This window comes from Centruroides sculpturatus, unplaced genomic scaffold, assembly GCF_000671375.1.
Source record: "Centruroides sculpturatus isolate CEXI.00-Female unplaced genomic scaffold, Cexi_2.0 scaffold150, whole genome shotgun sequence".
NCBI classification, from domain to species: Eukaryota; Metazoa; Arthropoda; class Arachnida; order Scorpiones; family Buthidae; genus Centruroides; species Centruroides sculpturatus.
Window position 1 is genome coordinate 258336 of NW_019384512.1, and position 25075 is coordinate 283410.

A 25075-nucleotide genomic window follows, 5' to 3' on the forward strand; every position below is an offset into this window, starting at 1 on the left:
GAAATAAAGTGATTAAACAAAAATTATTATAAATATCGTAAATAACAGTTCACAAATGCATATATAGAGATATTTTTTGAAGGGGGGAAATGGTCTTCACAATTTGAAATCGATCGAACACACTGTGCGCGAATGCTTGTGTAAACGCACGCCATCTATCGTAGGATAAATGTACTTTGCGGGAGTGTATTAAAAAATTAAAAAAAGTTTCCGAAGTTTTATGGCAATCGTACTATGCCACAAACCTTCGCCAGAGTATATTAAACAACTTCCCAAAGTTTCACGGCAATCGGATAAACGGTGTGGTAATGCATGAAGGACACACACACACACACACACTCGTTTTTATATATATAGATTAATATATAATTATATGTACAGTACCTAATTTATATATAATTTATATAATACTGTCCAGATGATAGAAATCTCTCCGTAGCGTGGCGCTATGGACAGCGGGAAAGTAGTTCAGCTGCCCGATGACATTTTACATAATTATAGGAGTTTTTTACCTTTTTTACGGATACCGTCACAATTTTTTTGCAGTTTTATAGGAATCGTAATTATAGGGGGGTCGACTGTATGTATAATTTTTTGAGAATAATCTATATAAACTATGCTATAAACAAAAAATTGTAGGATTACCAAGTGTGCACTGTTTGATGATGCCATTGCTTAAGCTTGTTTTCGTCGTGGAGTGGTGCATCGAACGGCGGGCGCATGTTTCCTGATAAATTATTTTTCTGTGAAAAATTCATTGAACTTTGGAGACATCATTAATATAAATATAATTTTTATGGACGTTAAATAATAAATGGTTTTAGTAGGTCCGCTGCTCGTTTAAACTCAATGGTTTGTGTAATATCCACTATTGGTCTAGATTCGACCAATCCTGTTGTGACACTAGTTGGCGATGATGTTTTACCATATCATACGAGTCTCTTTTAACGTGTTTATACGAATACAGTCACAATGTTTTCACCATTATATACGAATCCGTTTTATAGGGGGTCTACTGTAGTTTGTAATTTTGGATGAGGTAATTACATGGGAAACATTACTGTAATTCAATATCTGGCTTATTAGGTTGGAATTTCTTTGATTATAAAATGTTTTGATAACTATTTTTCTAAAAGTGATGTATATTAATATATTCCAATGTTATGTCAACTTAATAATAAACAATTATGTAGGACTTTTTTAATCTGAATTCCAGTAGCCTGAAATTCTGGTTAATTTGAACGGGCAAAAAAATCTAGACAAACGTTTCTTTAAACAAAATATGTGGTTGTTGTGCTTACTTTGCACTACTCAGAGTATATAGTGTATACAAATTCTCAAAATAAGTTTTAAAATTTGTTGGAACAGAAAATAAAGACCTAGTCTCTTATCTCTCCTACCTATACAGTCATACACTTGCTCATGGACAGAGATTGAAAACTTCCACATATGTGAACTAAGTTTGTCAATTCTCAAAAAACTGACTTGCGTATTGGTTATCTGAAGTAATACAACAGATTCATACAACTAATAGTGTATTAAGAAACTCCACATTAACATTAGCAAATACTTTGAAAAAAAATTTTTGATAATCTGAAACACTAGCTAATCCAAACAGGCTTAGACCCCAATTAATATGGATTATGAGGTTCTACTGTATTATAATTGTATGAAAGTGTAATTGATTTCTGTTTGTATATCATCGAATATTAATTGGATTTTTCTAAAGATAACTTGCTATTTTAAAATATTTATCATATTGTTCCAAACATATGAGAGAGATTCTAATAAAATTTAAGAATATCTGTTTTATGAATGAATTAAGTTTGAAAAGAAAATTGCAATTATAATGAACTATTTGTATTAATGAAAAGCCAAACTGGCTTGATTTTACTATTTAAAATAAACTTCTCACAAATAATACAATAACAAAACATTTTTACAAAAGATTTGTGTATTTATTAGATAATGTTGCGGAATAGTTTTTTAATTTATTGTAATAAATACAAGACATAATCAATGAATTCGTGGACTAACTATTTTGCAGTTTTGCTGCTGTTGTAGGATTTTGACATGTAGAATGTTTAAAGAAATTTTAAGCAGTTATACACACCAAATATTAATATAAAAAGAATAACATATATCACTGTCTGTTAGCATTATGACAGACAGTGATATACAACAGAGTTAGCTAAAAAAGCGATAGAAAGTAACTTTGAACCAATTTGTTTACAAGTTTTCCTTCTAAAAAGATGTAGGGGTCAAAAAACGATATTTATATGGGAATCACTTTATATCTCAATGTTGTCATTGTGCAACTCTCACATGCTGGATATACTGGAGTTGTGGACAGCGTTGTTTAGCCTTCTAAGGTTCTAAATCACATAGTTCCTGATAAAACACCTTGTAGTGATAGTAACACCACTATATGTTTGTTTTTGTTTAATAACTAATAATGACTATTTAATTCATTATTTTTTATGTACTTTATTTTAATTTATATATTCTTGATGTTTTATTTTACATTTCATCATATTTTGTGTTAATGTACAATTTAAATTTTCATGCATATGCAAGACAAACAATTTTGAAAAAATGTTGGTTGATGTGTGGATTCTTTTTCTTGAATTCAAATGTCTTGTTTTCTGGAATCTCTAATAATGATTCTACCTGAAGAGGACAGTTTTAGACTGTCAAAAGTACTTGAAAATAAATTATTTTTTCATAACATTGACAGACAGTGATATACATTATTTTTTTTATGTAGATGTTATGAAAAAATAATTTATTTTGCAAACACTTTCGACAGTCTAAAACTGCCCTCTTCAGGCAGAATCATTATTAGAGATTGTAGAAAACTATGTAGAATGTTTAGTGGTAAATTCTTGGACTAACTATTCTGCAGCATTGTTGCTATTTGACACATGTTGAATGTTTAATGGGAAATGAGTTCTACTTTCAATAGTAAATTCTTGTAAACTACAATCCAGCTAATGCCATAGGTTATCAGGCTAGATATCTGCTAACAATTTTTGGTACTAGAGGGAGACATTAGGTGCCATCTCTTAATAAATTTAATAATTATAATTTTAATTAAATAATTTAAATAATTTAGAACTACTGGAAGAAAAGAATCGGCTCAGAGTAGGACTCGAGCCCGCAACTCCTGCTTACTGTGCAGATGCATTGCCAATTATGCTACCCGGATCTCTGGTCTGATCTCCTCTTTCCATATATTTAAGCATAGTTTATACATACTGGCCTTGCTGAGGTTTGTGATAGCTAGTTGAGTGCCTTGAGAGATGTTTACAGGATGTGGGTGCTAGATGCATCCTCAATCAACATTGTAATAACTGTTGATAGTTATAACATATGCTTATATATACTGATGAGTACTGATTGGTTTTCCCTTGTCTCCAGATAACAATTCGAAATCTTTTGAACCACATGAGATGTTCACATTGATGCTCAACCTGTTACTAATCAGATAGTATTCCTCTGAACTTTGAAACTCTCCATTGTAATTCCAGCTTTTTGTTTACCTTTCTGACAAATAATTTTTTATAGTCTTTGTGAGACTGTTGGGCACTCATTAAGTTTTGTGTCGGTTTTTATTTTCTAAAGGTGAGAATTTAACTGTCCTATCAGACATTTGTTAACATTTTAACACCAAACTTTTGAATTTTATTCAGGCTTCACATTTACATAATTCTTTTGTGCGCTAGTCAATTTCTGTTTTCTGAATTTTTGTGAGTGCTTTTCTGAACTTTTAATTTCAAAAAGATATTGATAATATTATGGAGCCTAAAAAGAGTGAGTGTCAAGAACCGTGCTCACTATAGAAACCAAGCAAGAGATAATAGCCAAGGTAAAGAGTGGGCAGATGTCTGATGCTGCTAGGCAGTATGGCTTGAACAAATCTACAGTAGGCACAATCTTAGCTTAGAAAGATATAATCAAGAAAACTCAAGGAGCTAAAAGAGTAATGAAAGTTACATCTGAGAAACAAAGATGTGCTCTCCATGAAAAAAAAAAATGAAGAGATTGCTTTTAATTTGGATAATAGAAAGGGAAATGAAAAGAGATGTAACTAGTATACTATCATTCAAGAGAAAGCTAGAGAAATTTTTGAAGAACTGAAGAAACAAATTGCACTTTTGTCATACGAGGAGATAGAATTCAAGGCTACCACTGGATGGTTTGCAAAGTTTAGAAGCAGATCTGGCATTAAACATGTCATAATTCACGGTGAGTCTGCTAGTGCAGATAAAGAAGCTGAGAAGTTCTGTCTCAAATTTGAAAAATTCATTAAAAAAAGAAGGATATTGGCCACAACGAATTTTCAATTGTGAACGAACTGGTTTATTTTGGAAGCACATGCCTAACATACCTACATCACAAAAGACAGAAAAAATATTTCTGGGTATAAACCCATGAAAGACAGATTGATGTTACTTTTGGGAGCTAAAGCTAGTGGTGATAAGAAGCTTATCCCGCTTCTTGTCTATCACGCTGAGAACCCTAGAGCACCCAAAAAAAATTTTGTAATTAAAGAAAGACTGCCAGTGATGTGGAGATTGAATAAAAGGGCATGGGTCACACAGGCTCTTTTCAAAGAATGGCTGTTTGAAGTTTGTGCTCCAAGCATTAAGGATTACCTTCAGGCCAATGAATTGCCATTGAAAGCATTGTTGCTATTGGGCAATGCACCAGGACACACAAAAGACCTTGAAAATAATTTGCTGGAAGACTTTCCCTGACAGTTCAGTTTCTGCCTCTGAATACCATACTTTGTTGATTTAACTAATGGATCAAGAAGTTATTGCAGGTTTCAAGAAATTGTACATTTGAGCACTGTTTCATCAGTGTTTTGAAGCATGCCAGTTCTCCTCAATGATGACATTAAAAACATTTTGGAAGAAAAATTTTGATATTCTTGAAGCTAGCTATACAACTCATTCAAAATGTGTGGTCAGAAATCACTCAATGACAGTTGAATTCTGTCTGGCAGAAGCTGTGTCTCTCCTGCATTCAGGGAGACAAAGTGATGTCCCTGAAATTATGGATGAAATTGTGACAACTGCTAGAGATCTGGAATTGGAGGTGAATGAAGATGACATTGAAGAGCTCATACTGGAACCTGAAACTGATCTGACAACAGAAGAACTCCAAGAAACTCAGCAAGATGTGTTTTCTTCTGAAAAAAAGGAAGACGAAAGAGGATCAATGCCAACATCTGCTATTAAAGATCTTTTGAAGAAATGTGAGGATGTCAGAACAACAGTCTTAGAATGGCATTTAAACCAAGTTGAGGTTAATAGAGGATGTCTACAATGACAATGTTATTAATTACTTCCAAAAAATCCTGAAGAAAGAAAAGCAATCTAAATTGGACAGATTCTTTAATGTCCCACAAATGGAAAAACAACATGACTGATAAAAATGCAAGACTATGTATATATGTATTTTTATTATTACATATAAATAAACATGGTAAGAAAGTATATGATTTTTTATTTTTTGGAGTTTCCAGAATGAATTAATTAAATTCCCATAAAAACCTATGATAAATCGATAATCAGTTAACGAACAATTCGGATAGCGAACACAGCCTTGGAACAGATTATGTTTGTTAACTGATCACCCACAGTAGTCATTAAATCTTAATTTCTTTCATATAAGTATAAGAGATACTGTTTCAAAACTGGAATATACTATTAGTACAAGTCTTAGAAAAAAAAAGACTCTAATGAAGTGAATTATATTTTTCAATGATTAGTCAATGTTTAAGTGATGGTAATTTTTCATATTTTTTTCTGTCTAGTCTTTATTTCTTTTTTGAATGGGAAAATGGAATTTTTGAGATTTTTTTTTCTTCAATAACAAAAAATTATTCTATTAATAATTTCAGAAATATAAAATGAATAAAGTATTGAAACTTTTTCATTCTCTTCTAGTATGAAAGTGAGCAGTTTTTTATTCATTTAAGTTGACAAATGAGTTTACTAATTTATTTTATTCAAAAAACAGCTACTATGCAGTGATTGTCACATTTATTTAAATTGAATAAAATAAAAATTTTGTTTTTGGTCTGATTAATTACTTTTCCAATCTTTGGGATGTAGGAAAGTATCTCTTGCAGATTTCTCACAGATTAAACAACATATAAGATAAACAGATTGAACACAAACTGTTTATCTTATAGGACAATAAGAAATCCATTTGAAATACAAAAAAAATAATTTGAGAATTTTCTATGGAATAATATTTAATACATTATACTTTCTAAAATACATAAGACATAATTCTCTTGAAGGGTTATCACACAATTGAAATGATTATTGCCCTATTTACAACCTAAAATGCATTTCATTATTATATATAAGGCAAAAAATACATTATGATCACCTAACTGATGACAGAGCTAGTTGAGTGCCTTGAGAGATGTTTACAGGATGTGGGTGCTAGATGCATCCTCAATCAACATTGTAATAACTGTTGATAGTTATAACATATGCTTATATATACTGATGAGTACTGATTGGTTTTCCCTTGTCTCCAGATAACAATTCGAAATCTTTTGAACCACATGAGATGTTCACATTGATGCTCAACCTGTTACTAATCAGATAGTATTCCTCTGAACTTTGAAACTCTCCATTGTAATTCCAGCTTTTTGTTTACCTTTCTGACAAATAATTTTTTATAGTCTTTGTGAGACTGTTGGGCACTCATTAAGTTTTGTGTCGGTTTTTATTTTCTAAAGGTGAGAATTTAACTGTCCTATCAGACATTTGTTAACATTTTAACACCAAACTTTTGAATTTTATTCAGGNTATTGTTTAAAAAATATTGAAAAGCTTTAAATTGAATAGAGAAAATATAAATGTATTCTAAAATGAATTGGAATATAATATTAATATGGGACATTTTTAATAAAATGTGTTTTTTTTTCTATTTTAATGTTATTTATTAAAATAATGTTTAAATTTTCATTTAAATTTAACTATTTTGTTTGTTTAGATTAATGGAAGCAGGTGCAAGTAGGGTTTATGCTATCTTAACACATGGTATATTTTCTGGTCCTGCCATTTCTCGTATTAACAATGCTTGTTTTGATGCTGTTGTCGTAACCAACACTATACCTCAAGAACAACATATGAAAGAATGTTCAAAAGTACAGGTAATTAATACACACCAAATTTTTTATTTTTAAAAAATTATATTAAGAAATTAAAAATTATTAATTTAATGTGTAAATCAATGAATATCAAAAACTTGTTGACATCCATAACTGAATGCCATGATTTTCCCAGAATTAGTCTATTATCATTTGTCTTGATCAAAATTTTATTGACTTCATATTAAACATTGTTTTTTGATTCTTTATTTACACTGTAAACTGTAAATAAAGAATCAAAAAATAGTATATATTGCAGTAATATTAAGTTGTAATTTTCTATAGCAGTAATTTTGATTAAAGTAAATGATCCTCTAATAAATAATAGTTACTAAAGTTTTGTTTGCTTAATTGAATGGAAACTCAGATTCCATCTCCATCAACAGAAATCTGTTTCATATAAATAAAGTTTAAAATGAAACTAATACAATTTTTCATAAGATAACGTAAGAAAATAACTACAGGTAACCCCCGTATAACACGGCACTTCTATAGCACGAATTCACTCTAACACGGTTCGAGAATTGGTACCATCCCCCGTACAACACGGTACTTTTATAGCACGGATTCACTCTGACACGGTTCGAGAATTGGGTAAAACCCTCGAACAACAGGAACTGTAATAAATTTTTACATACTTAAGTAATAATAGTTCACGAAAATTATTATTTTCGTGAACTATTAGTACTTAAGTACGTAAATTTTCTCTTCTCGCCTTCTGTCGATACACGTGGTCCTTCTCGAAACTTGTTTCAATGTTGCCAGATCGCGACGCTTCTGCTTCTGATGTTGCCGAATGTTTTTCCCTTATTCCATACTTGCTTTATTCTTCATAAGTGCTTAGCACCATATAAGGAAATTTATAAAGACCTTTTAACTAGAAGCAAGCAATCTAAAATTACATACATTTTGCAAAAGGTAAAGCATGGATCTGAAGATAATGCAGAAAAATGCTCAGAGGATAAGGATAACTTGCCAAAAAGAAAACGCTCTCGGTTAATTAATAGTGTTTTTAGTGATGACGAAGAAAACATTGTTTAATTTATATTAATATGTATCACTTAAAAAAATTTTAATGAAGATATTTATCTTAATTATGAAAATATACTAGCATGTTTTTTAATTTTTGGAACCTAACCCTCCTTTTCGTATTAGTTCTTTGTTTCGTATAACACGGATTCGCATAACACGGCAATTTTTTGGAACGTAACTACCGTGTTATACGGGGGTTACCTGTATTTGGATGCTGGATAAATTGTAGGATATTCAAATACAGATTTTTAAATTTGCTTCCTTTCATAAAATGTAAACAAAATGATGCAAATACTGTATTTATTCTGAAATATATTGAGTAATTTGATTTTATCATTAAATAATTTAAAAATCTAGACAGAAATTTATAAATTGACATATTAATTTTTTGCTTTTTTGAAAATCAATTTAAAAAATAGAAACTTAACAGAATTCAACTCTTACATTTTAAAGAAATGTTTGAAATATATTAAATATAATATGTATTTAGAATTGCCACTTATTCTAAAAATTTGAATGCAAAATCAGTTTTTTAATAAATAAAGAAGGATGTCAACAGGTTAAATATATGAAGCATTGTTAAAATCATCATTGTAATCTTGCTGAACAAAATGTCAAAATAAATATTATTGGATTGAACTTTTTTTGGGTATTGATTTAAAAAGTTTATAATTAAATCTTAACACTTATTAGATAATAGATTATATTAAATTGGGTAGCTTTTTAAACAATTACAAATTAATAATAAAAAATGAAATTTTCATGTAAAATACTTTACATATTAAAATTATGGAAATTTGAAAAATATGAATTATCCATACTTCAATTATAATATTGAATATAATACAAATATATTTATTTTTGGTATAAATTAAATTTTATATTGTTAAATGTCATTTAATTTACATAGTCATCTTTAATACAAATATACCTACAAGATACAATCAAATTTCATTTATAAAAAATACTAAATAAAATATTAATGTGTTTTATTGCTAAAAAATAAAATGTCACTCAAAAGTTTTATTGCATGAGTGTAAGCACGTGGTGCACAAATATTACAGTGCTAAAATAACTGAAGAGAATAAATTTAAGATGATTTAGCATTGCGGCTGTTCACATTTTGTGAGAATGTGTTTCTTCTCTTTTCTATTATTCTCTTTTTATAAGTGTTTATACTTCAAAGGAGCAAAAAGGAATTGTGCATGTGCTTTTGGTACGTGAAGTTTAAAGTAAAGTTTTGAAAGTAGCGAAAGTGAAACCTAATTTGTAGAAAAGTTAGAGTATGTGCAGTTAATTAATTCAAGAAGAAGAGAGAATGGAAACTCTTATTATTTTATAAAAGAAATTAAGAAAGATGATCCTGAATTTTCAATATTTTAGGTAAGTTTTAAATATACAGGCTTATGTAAAGATAATTTATCTATTCAAACATATTTAACTTAAAATATATAAATTACAAATTACAATTCATTGAAAATAATTCTGTTCTAATTCTAATCATTTCAACTTGATCAGTCTCCGTATTGAAGGACATGAAGGATTGTGGGCTCTACCAATGCTTTTAGGCAATTCTGCAGAAAAGACCCACAGGGGTCCAAGTCTGGGAGTGTTTCGGCCATAGAACAGGACACCACTACATAGAACAACCCAGTCATGGAACAGGGCCAGGTTGTCCTATGTAGTGGTTGCCAAACCATTCTGCAAGCTGTTGAATGATACCTGTCTGGGAATGAGGTGGTGCACCATTGTGCTGGTATCAAACCTGCTGTAGTTGTGCCAATAGCAAGTCATTAGCTGTTCATCCACTGTCACATTTAAGATTTTTAAATGTTATTTAGGGTATCATCTATTTGTGGAACACACTGCTTAATGTTATCTTTTAAATTAATTAATGTTTTGCCTCTGGAAAGACATTTAAGTATTGGTTATTTCAGCACTGGAACAATCATGCACCCCATGCTTACATTCATGTAATACTGGAAAGATCTCTCTTGCCCTGGACAGATGTTTAGATGAACATCCAGTATATATAAAGTTTGGTTATTTTCAAATGGTACCTGAACATTGTTATTCTAACAAAAATAAAATGAAATTTATGTATAGACAATATTTTATTATTGTGTGTGTATAAATTTATTATTAATTGTATTAGTTTGTTTATCTTTTGATCTTTCTGTAAATAAATAAATAATTTTCATAATTCATTATTTTCATAAATATTAGAATGCATTGCTTACACTTTTATTGATTGATCAATTGACCTATAATATGTTTTAATAATCAAATAGTCAGTAGATTACCAGTTTTATTTATTTTTTATAAAATGATATGTTTTATTTTAGACTATTTGTACTATATTATAAATCTATTAGGTTGTTCGGAAAGTAAGTTTGTTTTTTTTACCTCTAGATGGATTAGTCGTATTTTTCCTGCCATTTTCATTCTAAACCGTATTATCATTATATATTTTGACAGCTAGCGTTTTAAGGCTTATTTGTAAAAAATTTTGTTCGATTTTGTGCAATTGTTTATTTTTTGTTCCCATCAAACATGGAAGGTTGAAAGTATCATTTTCAACATATTTTGCTTTTTTATTACCGAAAAATCAAAATACTGTTCAAGCAAGGAAAAAATTGTGGTACATGTATGGAGATGATGTGTTGAGAGAAAGACAGTGCCAAAACTGGTTTACAAAATTTTGTTCTGGCAATTTCAATATTGAAGATGCATCATGTTCTGGATGGCCAGTTGAAGCCAATGAAAACAAAATAAAGGTACTGATTGAAGCAAACTGCCAAATAACAACACATGAAATCACTAAGAGTTAATATACTCCCGCGAAGGTTTCTGGCATAGTACGATTGCCATGAAACTTTGGGAAGTTGTTTAATACACTCCCGCAAAGGTTTCTGGCATAGTACATTTATCCTATGTTAGATGGCGCGCGTGTATATGAGCATTTCATCATTAGAATTTCAGCATGGTTAGGAGTTGAAACTTGAAATTTGGTACACAGTTAGGGTACGTCACGAGAATGCACACTAAGAAGGGATTTTTCGAAATTTCCCCCATGGGGAAAGGGACAGGATTAAGGCTTCAACAATGGAAGTGTTAAGTAACAATAGAAGTGTTAAGAATGGAAGTGTTAAGAGAAAGCAACGTGCAAGATTTACAGGCGCAGATGTGGTTTTTTGCATTAAATCGAACATAATTTTAGACCCATCTAAAAATTTTCTAATTAGTCTGGAAACAGGGGAACCTAATTTTTGCATTCTATGAAAACAGGTAAGATTGGCTGTAATGTAATAATCTTAATCTTTGCTATTGTTACTTTTTGTCCAAGCAACGCCGGGCTTATCTGCTAGTTTGAAATAAATAATAATCAAACTTATGTGGTGATCTGTAGATTCTATGATATGAGGGCTGCAAAAGATCAAAAAGTCAACAAAATTATATATATTTTGTTGACTTTTTGTAGTAATTAAAAAACTAGAATCTGATGACAAATTCAATTCTATAGATAAATTCAAAAAAAAAAAAAAATCATATTGCTATGGATTTTTTTGAATATATCTATAGAATTGAATTTGTCTTTTTCAAAAACTTTAATATCATAAATAAACAGTTTTATAACAAATTAATTATTCACTATTATCCTTTAAAATAAATTTAATATAATTGTGTACTTAGCACAATTTAATTTTTATATTTACCACCAATAAATGGACTATTTTAGAACCAATGCATTTCTACTTTGTAAGTTTATAATGTTAATTTTGATTTCACTCATCTTAAAATCAATTAAACGGTATGTAAGAATCTCTAATATCAAGAATTTATCAAGGATTTATTTTTTTTGAAGTTTTGTGATTATTATTAACTTCTAACTAAAAATAATTATTAATTCTGGTTTATTATAATTTAAAATAATATAGATGAAAGATATGAGAAAAGTTTGATCATATTTTATATTGCATTGAATATTAATAAGTCTAGGACTGTTTTGTTTTTTAGTGGTTCAATTTAGTAATACTGTATGATCTTGGAGTTATGAATTATTGATCAATAGTTTCTTCTTAGAGGATAGTCATATTTTAGAAAATAGAGACAATTTCATATCTGACACAAATGATTGTTAAGAAAATTTTCACATTTCAGTCCAATTATTGAATATGGAAATAAACTAATTTTTTCATTTCTTTTTTGTGATTATTATTTTCATAATTACATATTCTAAAATCACTAAAAATATCATTTAAGAGCAGAGTGATAAAATATTTGATAAACTGCTTCTTATAAATTCTATAACTACTTTAGTTATCTAAATGTTTTAATTGACTCCACCTTAATTTTTGATTTTCATCCTACATATAAAAGTTTTTGTTTCTAAGAATAATAATTCGATTAATTTAATGTTAAATCAATTTTTTTACATACAATGTAAGATAATAATCATCAGCTAATTATCAAAATATTCCATTTATTTTATTTTATCTATCAACTGTAATAGATATTTAAAGAAAGATAAAACTCTTCCAAATCATACAAGACACATTTTTAAATGGAAAATAATTAATTATATTTCTTATGATGTCACTGATTAAAATATTTAAGTTTAGCGCATTAAAAGATTTTTACTAGTTAAAAAAAGGTAGTTATTTCTTATAAAATTGATATTTTACATCATACTTTTTGGATTTTATAAAATGTTTATTTTATTAGAATATCACAGGTTTATTATATTTTATTATTCAAATTTTCAAATAAAATTTTCCAATACTATTTTTAAATAAAAGTATCCAAAACTGGAAATGTTTGACTCTTGATTCACAGATTTGTACTGTATAAAGAACAATAAATTCTAAAACAACAATTATTTTAAAAGTTCAGTAAACAAGGATAAATATTAGTCAGAACTCAAAACCCCAGAAAAGAACCTTTTTGAGTTTCTTTTATTCATAAATATATTTATTTATTATATTTATTTTTGATTGTCTTAACCATAGATTGAACAAGAGGGTCTATCTGAAGTACCAGCAAGCACATCTGGTAGGCCTCAAAAGTGATGCTTGTAACTTGATTGGGACATACCAGCATGTTCCTTGTCAGTTATATTTGCTCCTTACATCCTTCTAAAATTGCAGAATTAAAAAAATGGAGAGATGGTTGACTGTGTACATTTTTCCAAATTGAAGATTATTGTGGGTTTTTGTCACCTATTTTCATAGAAAATCCCCACTGGTCAAAAGCAATTTTTGTAAACAATGATTCTATTAGGACTTTCTGAACTACAAAATCGTATTGAGGTTAAAGTACTCCATTATGTTTTTATCTTATTTTCATGTTTATAAAATGTTCTTTTCAGATATGTTTTTTGGTTAATGTTTTCACTGCATTTCACATTAACAAAGCATTATGTTTAATAACAGTTTTTTTTTATCGATTATGATTATTGATAGACTGCAGAATTCAAAATGAGCAGAACTACATGTATCTTATATTACTGCTGCCTGGCTATATGGCCTACTGGCAATCCTAGTGATATAGTTTACTCTCAGTGAGATCATTTATTGGCTTCCAGGAAGGACTTGCTTTCATTTTTCATGATTTTTGTATTAATATTGATTTCTAAATATAGTGTACTAAATGAATATGTACAGTACTGTACTTGAATAATGTTGTTTAGTTTGTAAATAAATTAATTTATGATGAGTATAGATATTTCTACAAGCATTGCTAAATCCAATATATAATATAGCTAAACATCAACCAAATGCCGAAATTCTATTTGACATTTTTTTTTTATTGACTGATTGAATAGAATAGTAATATAGCAAAATTGATTTAATAGAATAATGTTAATTGATTTTTAAGTAAACTTGCTTAATTTTGGCCAATTGAGATTAGATTAACAGTAAATTAGACAGCTTACTGTTTTATAAAAGCTTACATTTGGTATATTGTATCAAATATTGCATATTCTTTGATGCTTTTAATACTTTTTACTTTTACACTATTTTTCACTATACAATCTTGTTTTTACTTGTGATAATTTTAGACATAAAGATAGATATCAGAACAATTTATTTAAATCTGTTTTAACTACATGGACACTAAAATTTGTAAGTATAAAAACATTACAAATAGTAAAATAAATATAAAACTGGTTTATAGTAAGATTTGACATAGAAAATTGTTCCCTTTCAGTGAGTTTTTTCCATTTAGCTAGGTTTCCATTTTATTCAGGTTTTATTATAATAATATTGTTATAAAATAGTTCAATTTTAATACATACAATGTTATGAATATAGCTGGTTATACAAAAGATCATTTGGTTTAAATTTATGATTCACCTTAAGTAACATTATTAGATATGTAAAATAAAGTTCCATTTTGTGTTATTTATTTATTTACTTGAAGTCAGTGATTGTTTTGCTTTTGTATCTCTTTAAATGAAATTTCATTCAACTAAGGAAACTGATAAAATCAGTTTAGAGTTATATTATTTATCTACAGGTATTAGCATATATGTATGTTATTACAGGTAATATATTTCAAATGCAGTGATAAGAATGCTGATGGAAAAATCAAAAAAAATTTTAATTTGAGTGTAAAATACAGTATGCAAAATATAAGTAGTATAAATAAATCAAATAGTGTAATTTTTGCACTCTGTGTAATACTTTTAAAGCAAATAGTTTTATTTATTTCATAAAACTTTGTTGCTATATCTTTTTTACCTCAAATATTAATTAAAATATTGAAATTAATTCATTTTTAAACATTTTTGAACTATTTAATTTTAAATTTCCTTTGTAGTGTTTTGAAAAGTTTTTTTTTACTAATTTATATTTTATAGCATAAAATTTACTGTGTAAATTTATAATTTGTTATAATTCATAAACTTATAATTTATTAAAATCAAAAGTTTCTTTAATTTATAAAGTATTTCTTTTATATTCTGTCATTAAAATAAATTCAAAATATATATCAAAATTAAAATGAGTAAATTGTACATGAGTAAAATTAAACAAATGTTAGAATTGAAAAAATGATGCTATAATAGAGTTAAAATTACAAAAACAAAACAAAAAAAATCTGAAATATTCTGATACTTTATATATGTAATTGTGTAACTTTTACTTTATCTTTCTCTTCAGCATGTATGCCTGAATTTGTGTTCTCATTTCATTTACTTGGTCATGTTTAATAAAATTGTTTTATGTAATTGTAATTTGTGAGAACATGTTAAATTTGTTTCTTTTATTAAGTAAAGTTAGTAATGTATTTAAACATTATATCTTAATGCTTAACTCAATCTCTCCAAAACCATATTATCTATATTCTTCTTTAACTTACTTTCTTATTCCCTGCAGCAATAAAATTTTATCAATAAAAAACTTTTTTCTGTTTTTGTTTATATAATTTTTTTTGGGTTTAATTAGATTTTTATTATAAAATTTCATATTAATATTTTTTTGTAAAAAATTTATCAATATAATTGTGTTTTGATTCATTGAGTTAAACTGTCAGTAATTTTATTTACGGATGGATTTTCTATTATAGTGAAACAATTTTTAAGTTGTCAGATTATTTCTTTTCTAATTATTGATAATATCTTAAATTAAATAGGCTCTTATATTATATTTCTATTTATATTATTCTTTTATCTATTTTATTATTTTAAAGATGAATTATTTTTTAAATTTATTATATTGGGTAGCTGTTATTAAAGAAGACATTTTGAGCTTGATTGTACAAAATCTGTTCAGCCAAATGCAACCAAAATTAGTGTGCATACTATTAAGACCATGGGAATTTGATTTCTGTAATAAAAGTTTTTATTTCAGATTTTTGCTATTAGGAAGGAAATGGTGTTGTATGTGGAGTACAGAAGATGTGGTAAAGAAAACAAAAGGTTGATGATAGTTTTTATTATGATTCAATTACAAATATGGTTCAACATGTTGGCCTTGCACGTTTCAAAAACTGAATTCTACAAATTGCATTTTCTGCTGTGGAACTTGGCATATGTCTATGATTTATGTCACAAAGCTTTATTCAATCCTTTAAAGTTCTAAACTATCCACATCAGTGGCGTGCCATCCATGGAAGCTGTGGAAGCATCGCCTTTCTTGTATTTTCTATAAATATATATTGTGGGATTATTTTCATATTTTAATGTACTTTGAATTACTTAAAATTAATATTTTATTATAATTGCAGTATGTATTTTATTTCAAATTTCTATACATGTGAAAAACAATGGATAAGTTTGCTATTGTTTATATGAATATAAATTTGTATATGCATATTCCCAATGGAAGCACTGTATTGTCAGTACAGGACAGCTTCTACGGTGAAAATATTTGAATGGTGTAAATTATACCAGTGGCATGCCGTGACATTTGATAGGGAAGCTGTGTTTATGTAAGAAGCCGACTTCCAGGAGCAGTCAGTCAGTGATGGTCTATGGCAGGCATGGCCAACATATGGCCCGTGGGCCAGATCCGCCTGTCTAATAAATTTATGTGGCCTGCCCAATCTTTCAGTATTAGCTATTGAAGTCCGAATAGCTCGATGAAAAATTCTGATGCCTAAAAAAATAGGGTCAACATGTCACTGTGCGTTTAGAGTTAACCCTCCATTACAAATCTCGTAAGTACAGTGTAGAGTGTTGATAAAGCATGATAATGTGAAAAATGTATCTACAATCTCTATGTACAATTTAGTCTCTACGGGGTGACACCACAATGAGATCTTGCACCACCTTAAAATCTTCCTAGGGCAGCCTCTGGTTCAGCATGTGGAAAAAGTTTTCTTTCCAATTCGGCCTGGGGGCAAAAACTGTTGGCCACCCCTGGTCTAGGGTCCATTCGTATTCATTTGTTTGATAAGCCAATAAAAACCGTAGACGTCTCTAAATGTATTTTTAATTAATAGATTATCTAACACACTTAATAAATAAGCAAGTTCAATATAATTACCTTTGTTATATTAGATTTAATAGATTCTCTATGCCCTCAATACCAATTTTTGCTTTGATAACATCTACTAATTTAAATATAATATATTAGCTGTAACTTTGTTATAATTTTCAATATTTATTTTATATTGTGTACTAATGTTAAATTCTATTCTATTTTGATTTCCAAATTGCTTCAATTTTACAAAAGAATCAATTTGAGATTTACAATTTTCGTGTCTTTTGCCAGCTTTACTCAAATTATTTAAATCGTCAAAGCCAATCTCATTCTACACACTAATTTTATTTGAAAATAGTAGGCAAGGCCAACAAAACAAATTTTGCATTTTTATGCATCCACAAAGCCATTTTATATCTTCATAAATTTTATCATGAAAATGTCGAACAAATTTTTTCTTTTTCATTATATGGTCTCGAGCCAAAACTTTTTGAAATAAATTTTCGATATCACAATTACATTCTAAATTGCTAGCTATAATATAAGGGCTAAAATTAAAAATAAAATTATAAAAACTTACTTGTTAAAATAAAATGTGCGATGGATATACAATTAACGTACATAAAAATAACATAAAATATTCTTTACTTTTTAAATATTAAAACAATCCACTTAGTTAAAATGGCTCCCTACCAGTGGCTAATGGATGGAATCAGAGACGATCTTGGTAGGTGTGCAGTATGTGCATGCATGCCAAATCCCGAGGGTGCTGATACCTGTTAATGTCAAATGCCTCTTTTGTCGCATCACTAGTATATTTCAAAGGACACGACAGTGTTATTGTAGATTTTAAACATTTCTTACCATAGCTGTAAAAATCTAAATTTGTTAAACTTAATAGTCATTTGTTTTCTAACTAATTCGTTTTAAGACCTGGTGTCCATGGAAATTTCCAAAATTTACAACTTTTAGTTACTTTCATTGAACTGGAAATATTTCTGTCTTTATTACATCTAATATTACGAAGAAATCAGTCCACACTGTACTTGGTTAAGCTTTTGTTTAAGTAAAATTGCAGCTCTTTTAGCAGCATTTTATTTGTGTCCCCAATTCCCTAGTCACTTAATTATTTAACTATTTCTTAAGTAGAAATAAGTCAAAACCAGTTATTTTGTACTTGAATATTTGTAGTCGTGGGAAAAAGTGGAAAGACAAATTTTTATGACAACGGATACTTACAGTAAATCGTAAATTTAAGGAAAATAAATTCTAGAGCTTTTTCTGTACCTCGTGCATCTCTCTCATTCATTAAATTTAGTTGTAAATGATGCTACCAAAGTAACAGTTAATTTTTTAACATTGTACAAGAATTGTACACGTTTTTTCTGCATCCCCTTAATGATGGGACATATGAAATCGTAATATCACTGGTTTAACATTGAAATCCGTAAGTAATATAAAATGGGAGAGTGGAATAAAAATATCAAATATTTTAATGGATTTTTTAAAACTCCTGTCAACTATACAGAACTATCATAAAAACATACTAGTAAATTCTTATTGGTTGGGTTAAGTTATAAATCTACTCATAATTCACATAATCGGGCAAGGGTGGCCAAATATCTAGCAGGCAGGTGGCTAACAGCCCAGAACTGGTCCTGGATAGAATTGGAAGCATTATACGTATGTAACTTCCACCCAAGGTCCTAGGCTTCCACCAGCTAAACCGGGTGAGGTTGATGTTCTGTAAAGTGCATGCGCAAATCTGGCTGTTTGAAAGCTGACAATACAGTGCTTCCACTCCGCCACTAATATTCAAATATACAATAGCAATCTTATTTTTTTTTTCACATGTAGTATAGAAATTTGTAATAAGATACATAATGCGGTTATAATAAAATATTGTGCGATTATTTTCATATAATTAAAATTAATTTATTTTTTAGAAAATACAAGGAAAGTGGCGCTTCCACCGCTTTCAATGACGGCACGCCACTGAATTATACGCATTCACGCATGCACTTTACAGAACAACAAACCTCATGCAGTTTAGTTCATGGATACTACACACCAAAATATTATATAATGCTTTCAATGATTCTATCCATTAGCCACTCGTAGGGAGCTATTTGACTAAGTGCATTGTTTTAAGATTTAAAAAGTAAAAAATACTTTGTTATTTTTATGTATGTTTCTTTACAAAGCTATATTTAGTTATCATTTTCTTTTAATTATAATTATATTTACAGATTTTCAGACGTAAAATCTTTAGAATTTTTATCACTTTTAGATATTAATAATTTTAAATATGAAAAACAATTTTCTGAAGTGAGTTTTAATTCTTTAAGTGAATTTTATGGTGAATTTTTTGATTTATCTAAATACGTAGTTAACTGCAATTTTTTATGTCACTCTTAGACATAAAAATATTATAATGAATGACAATCTGAACAAAGATGTACTAAAAGAATTATATAATTTAATATCATTAATATTTACAGTACTATCTAAGAGTGCCTCTGTTGAGTGCAGTTTTTCAACCATGAAGCAAATTCATACATTTGCAAGGAACACAGTCAGAGGAAAGATTGTCATCAACTGGCATTGCTTTTAATAGAAAAAGAGCTGTTAAATACTTTGATGGAATCGACAACAAGCGATTTTTATGATAAAGTAATTAATGGCTTTGCAGAAAAAATTGCCAAATAGAATTAATTTATAAAAAATAATAAAAACTTTGTTTTTATATCTGTTTCATGTTGATTATCTATTTTAGTATTAAAATAAATAAACTGTTTATTTTTGTCATATCCAGTACAGTATTTGTTTAAAATTTTTAATGGAAACACAGTTTGGATTTTAGACCAAATAATCGCAGATCTTATAAAAAATAAAATAATTTTATTTGGAACTTGAGTACAAAGACTGGCACCAGTACAATGCATGTGGTAAGAATGAACTCAAGAGGGAGACAAAAGACTAAATCTGGGGACATGATGAAATGTTGCCAGGTTGGCCACAACAGCTTCCCCATCTTCAAATGTCACTGCACATCACCGATGCACATGTTCTTGGTACCAAGCTTTCAGGTGGAGATATGCTATGCTCTGCAGTGGAAAATGTGGATCATCAAATCCAGTTTTCAGAACATGTGCAATGCCATCATGTTGAACTGTATTTGTAATTGAGTCAGAATAAAAACTATCAACTGTTACCTTTTGTTTTCTTTACCACATCTTATTTACTCTACATACAGCACCATTTTCCCCGTAATGGTAAAAATCTAAAGTAAAAACTTTTATTACAGAAATCAAAATCTCCATGCTTTGAATAGTATATAACAGGGGTGGCCAACCTGCGGCTCGCGAGCTGCATGCGGCTCTTTGAATGATTATTTGTGGCTCTCGATAAATGTACCCGAGTTCCCTTTTCATTTTTGTGTTATTATATTTTAAAAAATTATTATTGTTCCGTATGTGTTTCAAAATGTCTTTTAAATTACTAACAACAAATATGAAAGATTAAGTGCAACGTTGTAACAAATTTCATTTCCGTCCAAGTTAAGAATGATATGACTCATGGAAAACTGCGCGAACGAACATAAACAGTGGCGTAATCGTCCGTTATCGACCGACTCCAGACCGATTTTGAATTTGTAAACTGTCATTGCAATGGACAGCTGACATTGTGCTCTGGAAGAAACAATTTGTATCACTCTTGTTACGGATATAATTCTGGAATTTGTTGCATACCTTTTTAATACGTATTTAATTGCAGCTCGCGAAAAATTTCAAATTTTGAAAAATGGCTCGGACTATCAAGAAGCTTGGCCACCCCTGGTATATAAACCAATTTTCATGGAGTTTGGCTGAACAGATTTGGTACAATCAAGCTAAAAAAAAACTAATTATGGTCACCCTATATACAATTAGTTAACTTTCTGCTTTTAATTTAGTGAATGCCATAGTAAATAATAAGTCAGAGGAAAAAAATTCAAAATGATTAGTATTTTAAAATGTTAAGAAATTGTAGAATAAAGAAATTAATAATAGGCCTAATAAAAATAATAAAAAGTAAAAAGAAATTTTTACTTTTTATTATTTTATTAATGCATTTGTTTCTACTTCAAAAGAAACATAATTGACAGATTCCTATCATTTATATAAAATTTTTGATATTCTAATATTTTTGCTTCAATAGTTATCTTCATAATTTTTTTATTAATTAAAGCATCCACACGTCTTTAGTAAAACAGAAATGTTTTTGTGTGTTAATATTATATTACACAAAAATAAAAATAGAATTACACATCTCTGTAAAGAGTATGTTAATTCTGTTCGTTGTCAAGTTTTGAAAGATTAAATCATTGCAGCTCATAGTAACGTTTTGAATATAAATGATATCTATTTATTGCTGTAATTGTGAATAACAAGATATTAATGTTTTATGTGCTGATTATTTTCATTATTTGGAAAATTTCCACTAAAATTGTTTTTGTGATCATCATTTCTGTATATTGTGAAATTCATATAAATTCGAGTTAGAATAAAATATTTTTTATTGTATTACAGTAATGGGATTATCATAAGCAATTATTTTAAAACAGATTGCAGATAGTATTGCAATTTCACTGAATTTAAATGTATTTTATGCTTTTTGAGTTATTTGCAGTTTTTTACATAAATCCTTTATTTAGTAGCAATATATTTTTACAAATGGATTTAACATTATTAATAAATTTTATCTCATTACAGCATTTTTGTTACATTTCCCAATGCTGATACTTAAATTAGTCATACATATCTGAGCTTAAAAGTATGTTATAATATGTACTATTACCTTTCATTATAATTTCTGATGGAATTAAACAATGTGCCATGTGTGCATTTGATTTTATCCTATTAAGTTTTATTAATTTTTGTTAGAGCAGTTTTCTGTTAAAAAATAGTAGTAATAAAATAAATTAGTAGTTATAAATTGCAAATGACATTAATTATCAGCATAATACAGGGGTGGTTCTGGAAAATTTTTAAAAAATTGCCAACCATTTTGCCAGTTTTAAATTGTTTTTATCATTCAAATTATTTATTGCCACCAGTTTTACTTACTAGAGAGGTTGCAGCAGACGTTTTCATCGTGAAAACGTGTACATCGGACGTTCAGCGCCGCCTTCCTGTAAGTCTAATAGTTTGACAATGGCGTTTGGAACGTCAGTGGAATCATGCTCAACATACCAAACACCATTGTCAAACTTCTAGGCATACAGGAAGACGGCGCTGAACGTCCGACGTACACGTTTTAGCGATGAAAACGTCGGCCGCAACCTCTCTACTAATTAAAGCAGGTGCTGGTAGCTTTATCAGTTTGGAGTCTGTAAAGCAAAAGTAATATATTAAGCTGCCACTTAGAAATAGGAATCATTTTTTAATGAATAATTTTGAATAACACATTATTGCCATTATTATATTTTTATCGCTACTTTAATTTTAAAAAAATATCACCAAGTGGCAATTTTTGTGCTATGTAGCCCTGTAATATGACATATTTTAATATTCTGAATGTTGGAAATTAATCAATTTCAAAATCATTTGTGATCCCTTGTTTAACATCAGTTATCTGTTTCTAAAAATTAAACATTCTATGGGAAAATTTTAATTAATTGTGAATCTATTTCTCATTATTTTAAATGGGAAAAATTATTACACACTACAAGTTTAATTTAAACAGCCAACTAATTTTTGAAAATGTAACTAAAACATAATACAATGCCTACATGTAAGTTATAAACTATCATATTAGGATTTAGAATGCTTAGGATCAAGGCTTTGGAGCCTGAAGGATCAGAGCATTTATTTATTTATTTACTTACTAATATTTTAGGCTTAGGTGTTAATTTCTTCAGCCATTTTATGGGAAGTTTTGAGCTTTTTGTGTTCATAAAATTTTTAAAATATTTGTAATTTAGCCGAAAGTTCTTTAACAACTTAATTTCTGACATATCTATATATATATATATTTTTTTTTTCAAAATTAAACAAAATTAATTTATATCAACAATATCATAATATGGTCAATAGTGTGAGAATTGTTGGGTGATATCCAGGCCACTGTGAGATTCTACTACAGTCTTTCTTTCTAACACCATTGTAAGTGTCTCTGATGATGGTGTGTTAATTCTGACACCAAGTAGGTTATGCCTCCTACATGAGTTTTGAGTGTTTTCTGGATGGCAATAACATAGTCTCATATGTGAGACTAAGGGTAAGAGGATGGCATAGGAAAGGATGAGATTCAGTTGGAATTTATTCATTCTGCACAATTTACTACACTTAAACATTTATTAGACTGCAAGAAAGTTGGTACAACACATTACACAGGGTATTCAACATTACAGGGTATTCAGAGAGATATTACAAATTTTTGGAATTTACAAATGAATTTGAAATTTGAAATTTTTGGATATTACAAATCACAAATTGGAAGTAGAATCCCCATTGAGGATCTTTGGAACGTAGTCCTTCAGTTAGCAGCTTAGGAGAGAAACAGCAAGCAGGGGGATGACAGAAAGGCATACAGACACAGTTAAACTGAACAGTTGGAAGAACGGGCGACGACTGACTGGAATTGACCATTCCTCATCATATTCAAAGCAGCAATTACCTTAGAGGTAACTAAAAGTCACAGGAAAGGTGTCATCAACTGTGAGAAAGTGTAAGTTGACACTCTATCAGGTCAGAAAGTTGACATATGCTAGCTTCTGATGAGGTCATCCTTGAGTTGTTTTCCTTTTAGTTGTTTGATTCTCACAATGGTTTAGTAACTTTTAAGTAATAATTAAAATATTACATCATTAATTTTGTTGATATGTTAAGTACTATTTTAACCTTTGTGGTATAAGCTGACAATTGTAAAAATAAACTGAAGCACTTTTCAGTCAGGTGCAGAAGGTATGATGGTAAATAACTGGTGAATATTAGTTATTAGTTAATTGTTTATTGGTACCTCCAGTGGTGCCTGCCAACTATAAAAAAGGGGAGGTCACAAGCTTTAAAAAAGAGCATTGTACATACATTATGCAAGATACCTGTATATATACATATGTAGGTATCCCTTGATTAAGGAAAGGGCAAAGGGGTGGCATGTGCCCTAAGTGTCTCAATGTACGGGTGCCCCTGGTATCTCTTTTTTTCTCTTTAAATTCAAAAAATAATTTAGTCTCTTTTCATAACAACCAATTAATTTTAGAATGATCAGATACACTAATCCATTACAAATAATCATTATTAGGCTTAATAAACATTTTTAAAAGTTTTAATCTCAGAAAAGAAAACTGGAGACTGACTACCTAAAATAATCTTTCTTCATTTGTGAAGGTAAAATACCATTTAAATGTAATAAATACAAAAAATCGATAATTACTTCAAATATCAAACGAACAGCCACGAGTGACTAATATAGTTATATCTAAATTAGCTTATTAATTAATTAGTCTGGAAGAAAACATCAGATGGAAGTCCTGGTAGCATTACAGGTAATGTGTTTGCATGGTAAGCAGAACTGGGGTTCAAGTTCCACTCCTGACTGTCCAGAATATTCTAAAATTAAATTATTTATTTATAATTATGAAACTTAACAAGAAATGGTGGCCCAACTGCCTATTTCCTGCCAATTACTTAGCAATTATTTAACCTTAATGCCACTTATAACTTTATAAATTATTTAGCCTTAATACCCGACAAAAGAATCTGGCTGTTTGTTTGATATTTAAAATATTTTGAATGCTTGTTGCAAGCTTTCTTTTGAGTTTGCAGTTTGGATTTTGACAAACTTAGATTTAAGTAAAAATTAAGTTTTTGAATTTCTTTCCTAGGGCAAAACTAACTGGGATGAATTGAATAGGGGATCAATAAAATAAGTCAGTGAAAAGTATTATATG

At 28.9% G+C, this 25075-nt stretch overlaps 1 protein-coding gene across 1 annotated transcript in view; it reads left to right on the forward strand.

Annotated features, from left to right (window-relative positions):
- LOC111622459 (ribose-phosphate pyrophosphokinase 1) overlaps positions 1-25075 on the forward strand; it is a 48037-nt gene that overhangs the window by 21520 nt on the left and 1442 nt on the right. Inside the window, exon 6 of the mRNA XM_023364832.1 lies at positions 7024-7183. Coding sequence (XP_023220600.1) covers positions 7024-7183 — 160 coding nt within the window. The remainder of the gene's footprint in view (positions 1-7023; positions 7184-25075) is intronic.